This window comes from Myotis brandtii, unplaced genomic scaffold (genome assembly GCF_000412655.1).
Source record: "Myotis brandtii unplaced genomic scaffold, ASM41265v1 scaffold1172, whole genome shotgun sequence".
NCBI lineage: Eukaryota > Metazoa > Chordata > Mammalia > Chiroptera > Vespertilionidae > Myotis > Myotis brandtii.
The window spans coordinates 101,457-112,639 of record NW_005354058.1 but is presented as its reverse complement, the minus strand read 5'-3'; the positions used below and the strand labels follow the sequence as shown (position 1 = coordinate 112,639).

Genomic DNA, 11,183 nt, shown 5'->3' with positions numbered 1-11,183 from the left:
TATCCCACTCCCTTCCTCTCTGTAAAAAAAAAAAAAAAAAAAATCAATAATATATATATATATTTTTTTTTTAAAAAAGAAAGATGTGTTGGGCTGAAGATAATGTCATCATCAGAGTACTTTAGATTTTGTTCCAAATTATTTTCTTACAACCAAAAATTGGAAATCACCTCATTAGCCATATGAAGGATCCAGTTAAGTTATATGGTAAGTGCCTAAAATGGAATCCTTACAGCCTTTAAGATGCTGATAGACACCTACACTAATCCACAGGGTAAAGTTGTTAGTATAAACTATAAAGCCATGTAATAGCTTATCTTGTATTTTTACATACATGGAACCAGGTCCAACAAAATATTAACAGTAATCATTTCTGAGATGATTTTGGAATTTCACTTCTTTGTACTTTTCTGATTGTATGAACTTTTTCTACAATCATTTTCATATTTTTCCTTGTAAGGCAAGATGAAATTATATATATCCACTACCATCTCTTACCCTCGACCAATAAAGATATGGAGAAAACACTCACCATTCTGGGTTTTATTGTTGCTTCTTGTACAGTAGCTTTCATTATCTACTCCTACTGAAGATTCCTTTAAATTCTGTGACTGGCAACCTAAAGTTGAAGGTTCTACCTTTTTCTCCACACAACTATTAGGGCTCTCACCATTGATAACTGCTTTCTCTTCTAGCTTAGCTGAAAGGAGTTTAGATGTGCAAGGGGCAGGTTCAAGGTGCTTCTGCAGTTCAGGAGCCTTGGCACTTTCCACTTCTGCCACAGAAGCAGCGTTAGTAGGTACGCTTGCCTTCGGAAGGCTGGTTGATGCTTGTGGAACAGAGTCCAGCCTGTGTTCCTGATCAACGCTGGTCTTCAGCTGGGTACCACTACCTTTCGCTTCATTCAGGGTTTCCAAGTCTCCAGTTCCAACCTGAGAGGACTCTGAAGAGAGCAGCCCTACTGCGCAGACATCAGGTTTTGTTCGCAGTGCATCAGGCTTCGTATTTAGACAGGAAGAAACTACTTCCGGCAAACTCTGTTTATGGCATCTGAAAACAATAATATGGAAAACCAACATCTTAGGCCTCTTTTATCTGTCCCCTACCAAAAACAATTCTGTGGTTCCCTAAGGCAGTGGTCTGCAAACTGCGGCTCGCGAGCCACGTGCGGCTCTTTGGCCCCTTGAGTGTGGCTCTTCCACAAAATACCATGTGTGGGCGCGCACGTACAGTGCGATTGAGACTTCGTGGCCCATGCGCAGAAGTCGGTATTTTGTGGAAGAGCCACACTCAAGGGGCCAAAGAGCCGCATGTGGCTGGCGAGCCGCAGTTTGCCGACCACTGCCCTAAGGCAACTAAATGAAAGAGAAAACTACTTAATTAGAAAATTCAAGGGGAAAAAAAAAAAAAGAGGAACAAATGTAATCTGAACAATAAAGATTTAATAAAAAAAAAAAAAAGAAAATTCAAGATAGGTTTCTGTGATCTAGAGTTAAAAGTTATCGGTCAATGGCTCTGCAAAAATATCTTAAACATTAAGAAAAATACAACTTTAAATTCTATCTGCATATTCTCATGAGTCCTGAAGTACTTCAAGTTAGTTCTACTTCTTACAGCATAATGAATCTGAGCTGTCCCTCTAAACCACCAGCAGCACAAAACCCTATCCTGCTATGAACATCTAACCAGCCCCAACACTGGACAATTTTTTTAAAAACATGTTTTTATTGATTTTTAGATAGAGAAGGGAGAGACAGAAACATCGATGAGAGACACACATCGATTGGCTGCCTTCTGCACGCCCCCCTACTGGGAACTGAGCCCACAACCCAGGCATGTGCCCTAACCGGGAATCAAACCCGGGGCCTCTTGGTCCATGGGACAACGCTCAATCCACTGAGCCACACAAGCTGGGCAACACTGGATAATTTCACTGTTATGTGATCCATATTCAGGACCCAAAGTGAAGAGAAGAGACGATAGATTACTTCCTTGTTCACAGATGATTTGGCAATCCTCCACCCCCAATCTTTATAGGGGTACACTTAAAGAACTTTTTGTTTCTCTGAAATTCACCCTGAAGTTCTTAGTATTCCCTCCTTCTACTTGGAAGACTGCTCCCCCTTCCATCTAACTGTTATGTGGTCATCATCCAAGCTCTAGCCCATGGAGCCCTCTCTCCTCCCAGCGAATGATGTGCTCAAGCACTCTCCCACCTTCCTGCAGCGGTCTTCCAAACCTACCACTCCCTGACCCACATCTTAAGTCTTTACCAACTGCCTGCATTCCACCACTCTTACTAAAAGAGATCCTTCCCTTAAAACTCTTCTCTGTTAACCCATTGTCACATCTCTCAGCCATACCTGGGGTCTGGGGTGATGAGAACCATTCACTGTAAGCATGTCTCCCTCTTTTCCACACTCCTGTGGACCCCAGATTTCCACATAAACTAATCTGCTCTTTTCCTTGAAAGCAGACATCTAGTCTACCCCTATCTGTACTATTTCAATTGACCATTCTCACTGTATCAAGTCAACAAAGTTGCTCTTTCTTCATACCCCTTCATTTCTGTAATGTTTTCTATGTTGTTCTGCATGCCTGATACCTTTTCACTTCTGAAGGCATCTGACAAATTAGGAAGCTCAAATGAAAAACGTCGCTGGACAACCTAAATGTAATGAATGGCAGGACAAATTTTAGCTATCCTAATTTTCTGTCTATGAAGCTCTGATGTGGAAAAGGCTTGCCACCTGAGCAATGTAAGCTCAGGTAGGAAGAACCATGGCTAAAATAGGTTTTCTTCTTATGATTAAACATCTTTCACAGATAACAGATCACTTACCCTGGAGGAAGTTTGGCTCCAAGGTTAGGTGGAGAACTGGCAGCATGGGGAGCACTCTGCTGTCTTGGGTCCTTACTAGGCGGAGTTGCTGCAGTGCAGCCAAGTAGTATATCCTTAAAAACTGCTGTGCGAACAGACTGTATAGGACACACACTGGGAGAAGCCTAAAAGATACCAAACCAACAGATATTAAAAGGAAAAGTCCCTCGTTGGGGAAATACAAAGTGCTAGCAAGATTCAATTTTATTTGTTTGATTTAGTATTAACCAGTGTAATACCTACACCAGATAAAAAGAACACAGAAGAACAGGTGATAAATCACAAAATTAAGGATTTATATCTGAAGGCTGTTAATTAAATCACTCTCATTTTTCACAAAACTTGTCTTCCTATAAAACGTAAGGACAGAACTTTTTTCAAAGACCTCTGACTCATTATGTGAAGAAAATGCAGCCATGTGGCAATTACTTCAATAATGCAATGCACAGAAGTGAGCTTTTAACAGTCTTCAAATGGTGGCAGCTTCACATGCATTCAGTTTAATATTGTTTGAGTGCCCACCACGCACTTACTGTGTAGGCTGGCAGAAGACCAGACCACATAGGACTCTTGTAGGCAGTGTGCCTACTGGACACCAATATAAGCCTTTACAATGCAGTAAAGGTTGAGGACATGATTCTTGTTCTTACGTGGCTCATCAACTCACAAAGGTCATCCCATGCTGCAAAAAATACCCCAAGTCAGGCTGTGGGACAGGCTGGGACACACATCTCCTTCCCTTCCCATGTAGTGTTTTATCTTTACAAAACTGTAAGTAATGAACCCACTTCTTCCTAGTTTGTACTATTCACAAAAATAAACCTCCCACCATGAGAAGAGAAGGAAGAAAATGAAACTCAACTCCAGACAACTAAATAGTCTATGGCTAACCCAGGTGAAACCCATTCACCATCTTCACCAGCCTCAAGTCATGTGCCCTCTCAATACTGTCTCTTTCATACCAGCGACCTTCATGTTTACCTTACCCCAAACCTAAACTTGAAGAATCGTCAAAGTTTCATCTTCTAGTCTTTAACCTCCAGATGTAGAACAACTTTCCTTAGTAAGTTTTTTAAACCTCACAATCCTGAATAGATTTATTTACATGTAGTCTAGTCATGAACCCTTTTCTCAGACATTTACTCTGGAGACCTTGAAAAGACTGTCTAGTATATGCTAAACAGGAATATTAAAAAATAAGAATGTGCTTAATCACTATCAAAGTTTGGCATACCATCAGACTATTTTAAAGTACTAAATTATCTGATCGGATACTGTACTATTTAGTCCAATCAATTCTGGCAAACTATTAGTTCAGTGCTTCCCAGAAGGATTTTTGGGGGAGGCTTTGTCTATTATAAGAATATCTTTGGGACAGTCAAATTTACTTTCTTTAGACCTCAGTTTCCTAATCCTTAAAATGAGGAAATTAGATAGTTTATTCCCAAAGTCCTTTTCAACTCTATAATTCTCCTATTAAAGATCAGCCCCCCAGAGTTTAACTGCCATGTCATTTCAAAATGCTTATTCAAGCCCAGCCAGCATTGCTCAGTGGTTGAGCATCAACCTATTAACCACAAGGTCACAGTTTGATTCCTAGTCAGGGCACATGCCTGGGCTGCGGGCTCCATCCTCAGTGTGGGGCGTATAGGAGGCAGCTGATCAATGATTCTCTCTTATCACTGATGTTTCTCTCTCTTCCTATCTGAAATAAAAAAATATGTATTTTAAAATGCTATCCAAGGTTCACTTTTATTAAGCATCTCCCCTCATATCATCTTCCTTATTCTCAATTATGTTTTAGTTAATGCACTAATACAATCAATACCTTTTCTTAAATTACTCTCCTGAGAGTAACATACTTAAGAGATTTAGATTATAAACCTAGGCATAATTTTTTATTTTGTATATCCACTGAACTGCTCAAGTCAAAAAACCCTCTGCCTAATTTTCCATATCCAACCAATGAGCCAGTACATGCTGCCTCTGTGGAATCTATCCATTCCTTTCCATGCCACCACTACCACCATCTTTCCCCCGGGTTCCATGTCTCCTAACTGGCCTGACTTCCTTCCATTTTTGCCTGAACCTTTTGCCCCAAATTACTTCGACTACAGAGCAATCCTTATAAAATATGAACAAATCAGAATATGGCACTCTACTGACTACAAGAATTCTATGTGGTCTGGTCTCTACCAACCCCCTCCACTCATCTCATATTCCACTTGTCCACACTGCTCCAACTACACCACCTTATTTTCTGGTTTTCAAATGTTCCAAGCTCTTTCTTGCCTGCGCCTTTGTACTTGCTATTCCACCTGTCTGCATAGTGTTTATGCGGCTGGCTGGTTCAATCCTTTTGCCCTCATATCTGCTCAATTGTCACCTCCTCAGAATCTCTGATCACCCTTTCCATAGCAGTGCCTCACAAGTCACTTCCTTACTCTTTATCGTATCACCATGTTTGTGTTTTTCACTGCATTAACCCACTGTGAAAGTACCTTTATTTAAATTACCTTTTTACTGTCAGTTTCTTTGCAATGTAATTTACACTCCTATGGGCAGAGACCCTGCTTATATCCACTGTTAGAGCTCATAAAGCCAGCCACATAGTAGATGCTCAATGAATAAATGTGGTGTAATGCATGAGTGAATGAATGCAGCTAGCATTTAGTATTTCAAAATAGCTATAAATAATTCTTATGAGTTACTTCAAGAATCAGGCATTTAGGACATACTAAATACTCAATAAATATTTGTTCAAAGGAAAGAGGTGGCCCCTTGAGTGTGGCTCTTCCACAAAATACCATGTGTGGGCGCGCACGTACAGTGCGATTGAGACTTCGTGGCCCATGCGCAGAAGTCGGTATTTTGTGGAAGAGCCACACTCAAGGGGCCAAAGAGCCGCATGTGGCTGGCGAGCCGCAGTTTGCCGACCACTGCCCTAAGGCAACTAAATGAAAGAGAAAACTACTTAATTAGAAAATTCAAGGGGAAAAAAAAAAAAAGAGGAACAAATGTAATCTGAACAATAAAGATTTAATAAAAAAAAAAAAAAGAAAATTCAAGATAGGTTTCTGTGATCTAGAGTTAAAAGTTATCGGTCAATGGCTCTGCAAAAATATCTTAAACATTAAGAAAAATACAACTTTAAATTCTATCTGCATATTCTCATGAGTCCTGAAGTACTTCAAGTTAGTTCTACTTCTTACAGCATAATGAATCTGAGCTGTCCCTCTAAACCACCAGCAGCACAAAACCCTATCCTGCTATGAACATCTAACCAGCCCCAACACTGGACAATTTTTTTAAAAACATGTTTTTATTGATTTTTAGATAGAGAAGGGAGAGACAGAAACATCGATGAGAGACACACATCGATTGGCTGCCTTCTGCACGCCCCCCTACTGGGAACTGAGCCCACAACCCAGGCATGTGCCCTAACCGGGAATCAAACCCGGGGCCTCTTGGTCCATGGGACAACGCTCAATCCACTGAGCCACACAAGCTGGGCAACACTGGATAATTTCACTGTTATGTGATCCATATTCAGGACCCAAAGTGAAGAGAAGAGACGATAGATTACTTCCTTGTTCACAGATGATTTGGCAATCCTCCACCCCCAATCTTTATAGGGGTACACTTAAAGAACTTTTTGTTTCTCTGAAATTCACCCTGAAGTTCTTAGTATTCCCTCCTTCTACTTGGAAGACTGCTCCCCCTTCCATCTAACTGTTATGTGGTCATCATCCAAGCTCTAGCCCATGGAGCCCTCTCTCCTCCCAGCGAATGATGTGCTCAAGCACTCTCCCACCTTCCTGCAGCGGTCTTCCAAACCTACCACTCCCTGACCCACATCTTAAGTCTTTACCAACTGCCTGCATTCCACCACTCTTACTAAAAGAGATCCTTCCCTTAAAACTCTTCTCTGTTAACCCATTGTCACATCTCTCAGCCATACCTGGGGTCTGGGGTGATGAGAACCATTCACTGTAAGCATGTCTCCCTCTTTTCCACACTCCTGTGGACCCCAGATTTCCACATAAACTAATCTGCTCTTTTCCTTGAAAGCAGACATCTAGTCTACCCCTATCTGTACTATTTCAATTGACCATTCTCACTGTATCAAGTCAACAAAGTTGCTCTTTCTTCATACCCCTTCATTTCTGTAATGTTTTCTATGTTGTTCTGCATGCCTGATACCTTTTCACTTCTGAAGGCATCTGACAAATTAGGAAGCTCAAATGAAAAACGTCGCTGGACAACCTAAATGTAATGAATGGCAGGACAAATTTTAGCTATCCTAATTTTCTGTCTATGAAGCTCTGATGTGGAAAAGGCTTGCCACCTGAGCAATGTAAGCTCAGGTAGGAAGAACCATGGCTAAAATAGGTTTTCTTCTTATGATTAAACATCTTTCACAGATAACAGATCACTTACCCTGGAGGAAGTTTGGCTCCAAGGTTAGGTGGAGAACTGGCAGCATGGGGAGCACTCTGCTGTCTTGGGTCCTTACTAGGCGGAGTTGCTGCAGTGCAGCCAAGTAGTATATCCTTAAAAACTGCTGTGCGAACAGACTGTATAGGACACACACTGGGAGAAGCCTAAAAGATACCAAACCAACAGATATTAAAAGGAAAAGTCCCTCGTTGGGGAAATACAAAGTGCTAGCAAGATTCAATTTTATTTGTTTGATTTAGTATTAACCAGTGTAATACCTACACCAGATAAAAAGAACACAGAAGAACAGGTGATAAATCACAAAATTAAGGATTTATATCTGAAGGCTGTTAATTAAATCACTCTCATTTTTCACAAAACTTGTCTTCCTATAAAACGTAAGGACAGAACTTTTTTCAAAGACCTCTGACTCATTATGTGAAGAAAATGCAGCCATGTGGCAATTACTTCAATAATGCAATGCACAGAAGTGAGCTTTTAACAGTCTTCAAATGGTGGCAGCTTCACATGCATTCAGTTTAATATTGTTTGAGTGCCCACCACGCACTTACTGTGTAGGCTGGCAGAAGACCAGACCACATAGGACTCTTGTAGGCAGTGTGCCTACTGGACACCAATATAAGCCTTTACAATGCAGTAAAGGTTGAGGACATGATTCTTGTTCTTACGTGGCTCATCAACTCACAAAGGTCATCCCATGCTGCAAAAAATACCAAGTCAGGCTGTGGGACAGGCTGGGACACACATCTCCTTCCCTTCCCATGTAGTGTTTTATCTTTACAAAACTGTAAGTAATGAACCCACTTCTTCCTAGTTTGTACTATTCACAAAAATAAACCTCCCACCATGAGAAGAGAAGGAAGAAAATGAAACTCAACTCCAGACAACTAAATAGTCTATGGCTAACCCAGGTGAAACCCATTCACCATCTTCACCAGCCTCAAGTCATGTGCCCTCTCAATACTGTCTCTTTCATACCAGCGACCTTCATGTTTACCTTACCCCAAACCTAAACTTGAAGAATCGTCAAAGTTTCATCTTCTAGTCTTTAACCTCCAGATGTAGAACAACTTTCCTTAGTAAGTTTTTTAAACCTCACAATCCTGAATAGATTTATTTACATGTAGTCTAGTCATGAACCCTTTTCTCAGACATTTACTCTGGAGACCTTGAAAAGACTGTCTAGTATATGCTAAACAGGAATATTAAAAAATAAGAATGTGCTTAATCACTATCAAAGTTTGGCATACCATCAGACTATTTTAAAGTACTAAATTATCTGATCGGATACTGTACTATTTAGTCCAATCAATTCTGGCAAACTATTAGTTCAGTGCTTCCCAGAAGGATTTTTGGGGGAGGCTTTGTCTATTATAAGAATATCTTTGGGACAGTCAAATTTACTTTCTTTAGACCTCAGTTTCCTAATCCTTAAAATGAGGAAATTAGATAGTTTATTCCCAAAGTCCTTTTCAACTCTATAATTCTCCTATTAAAGATCAGCCCCCCAGAGTTTAACTGCCATGTCATTTCAAAATGCTTATTCAAGCCCAGCCAGCATTGCTCAGTGGTTGAGCATCAACCTATTAACCACAAGGTCACAGTTTGATTCCTAGTCAGGGCACATGCCTGGGCTGCGGGCTCCATCCTCAGTGTGGGGCGTATAGGAGGCAGCTGATCAATGATTCTCTCTTATCACTGATGTTTCTCTCTCTTCCTATCTGAAATAAAAAAATATGTATTTTAAAATGCTATCCAAGGTTCACTTTTATTAAGCATCTCCCCTCATATCATCTTCCTTATTCTCAATTATGTTTTAGTTAATGCACTAATACAATCAATACCTTTTCTTAAATTACTCTCCTGAGAGTAACATACTTAAGAGATTTAGATTATAAACCTAGGCATAATTTTTTATTTTGTATATCCACTGAACTGCTCAAGTCAAAAAACCCTCTGCCTAATTTTCCATATCCAACCAATGAGCCAGTACATGCTGCCTCTGTGGAATCTATCCATTCCTTTCCATGCCACCACTACCACCATCTTTCCCCCGGGTTCCATGTCTCCTAACTGGCCTGACTTCCTTCCATTTTTGCCTGAACCTTTTGCCCCAAATTACTTCGACTACAGAGCAATCCTTATAAAATATGAACAAATCAGAATATGGCACTCTACTGACTACAAGAATTCTATGTGGTCTGGTCTCTACCAACCCCCTCCACTCATCTCATATTCCACTTGTCCACACTGCTCCAACTACACCACCTTATTTTCTGGTTTTCAAATGTTCCAAGCTCTTTCTTGCCTGCGCCTTTGTACTTGCTATTCCACCTGTCTGCATAGTGTTTATGCGGCTGGCTGGTTCAATCCTTTTGCCCTCATATCTGCTCAATTGTCACCTCCTCAGAATCTCTGATCACCCTTTCCATAGCAGTGCCTCACAAGTCACTTCCTTACTCTTTATCGTATCACCATGTTTGTGTTTTTCACTGCATTAACCCACTGTGAAAGTACCTTTATTTAAATTACCTTTTTACTGTCAGTTTCTTTGCAATGTAATTTACACTCCTATGGGCAGAGACCCTGCTTATATCCACTGTTAGAGCTCATAAAGCCAGCCACATAGTAGATGCTCAATGAATAAATGTGGTGTAATGCATGAGTGAATGAATGCAGCTAGCATTTAGTATTTCAAAATAGCTATAAATAATTCTTATGAGTTACTTCAAGAATCAGGCATTTAGGACATACTAAATACTCAATAAATATTTGTTCAAAGGAAAGAGGGATGGAGGAATGGAGGGAAGGAAGGAGCAATCTGCTGTAACTCACCACACCAAGAAAAAGATTTGGAGAGGAGTGGCAACAGCGGCACAGTGGTAAAGGGTATTGGGTTTTGGTATTGGACCTTGGTTTGAATTCAGTCTCTGACCACTTCCTGGCACATTATTTAACCTAAGTTTCAGTTTCCTCAATAAAAAATGAGAGCAATGAGTTTACTCTGTAGGGCTGTGCTTTACTGCAGTACATGGCACATTGATCAGCTGTCTAAAAGTAGAGCAACATCCTAAAACCTTTCTCAGTTCAGGCACCATGGTTAGAGTTATAGGATGCTTTTCCTTTAAGAAACAGAAGTACATCACTCTACAACTTTCCTAAGAATTAGCTCAAGAGGAATAGGGCTTCAGTTCCAAAGCCCATCTTGACACCACTGCACTGACCTGACTCGACAAGGGTCAAAGTTTCTTCTTACCTGAAGAGTTTTCCCTGAAGGTCTTCTATACCAGTCATGGCAATAGTTCCTCCCTGCCAGCAGATGAAGATAATATAATTGAGTGTTTAATGGTACTCTAAAAAGGACACTGCTGGCTCGCACTCCTTAGCAGACTCTCCCAATTAACCAAGCAACTCTGAGGAACAGTCTGTTAGGCAGAGAAGACCTTCAAGGAGCCAGATGCTACTGGCAAACAAGTTTATCTTATCCAAAAGTACTCATCAAAGCAACCAAGAGCCTCCTCTATCTATTCCCAAACTTCTATCATCCAAAGACCACCCTAAAAGTAACCTCTGTGCCAGTCCACACATCTGGGAAGTGCAAACACAGTGAGGCATGTGCCATGTGTGTTACTGTGCTCATCTTTCACTCCATTAAATGAACTCTCTTTCCCCACTTCTTCCACTATCTCTCCAGCTCTCTTGAAATCTCAGCCAGGCCAATGTTTCCAAAACATGCCTGATGACAAGAATCACCCAGGATAAAAAAGAATATTTACTGATATTCACAATATAACATAAAGGAATCAAGGAGTATGATTTTTAGTTTTAAAAAGGAGGGTGA

The 11,183-nt window shown here is 40.6% G+C and overlaps 1 protein-coding gene across 1 annotated transcript in view; it reads right to left on the bottom strand.

Moving 5' to 3' along the window:
* The window catches only part of KDM3A (lysine (K)-specific demethylase 3A), a gene marked incomplete at its 5' end in the record, with an annotated part of 63,634 nt that overhangs the window by 35,028 nt on the left and 17,423 nt on the right, over positions 1-11,183 (bottom strand). The window contains 2 exons of the mRNA XM_005858407.2: positions 533-1,050; positions 7,322-7,485. Of these exons, the coding sequence (XP_005858469.1) occupies positions 533-1,050; positions 7,322-7,485 (682 nt within the window). The remainder of the gene's footprint in view (positions 1-532; positions 1,051-7,321; positions 7,486-11,183) is intronic.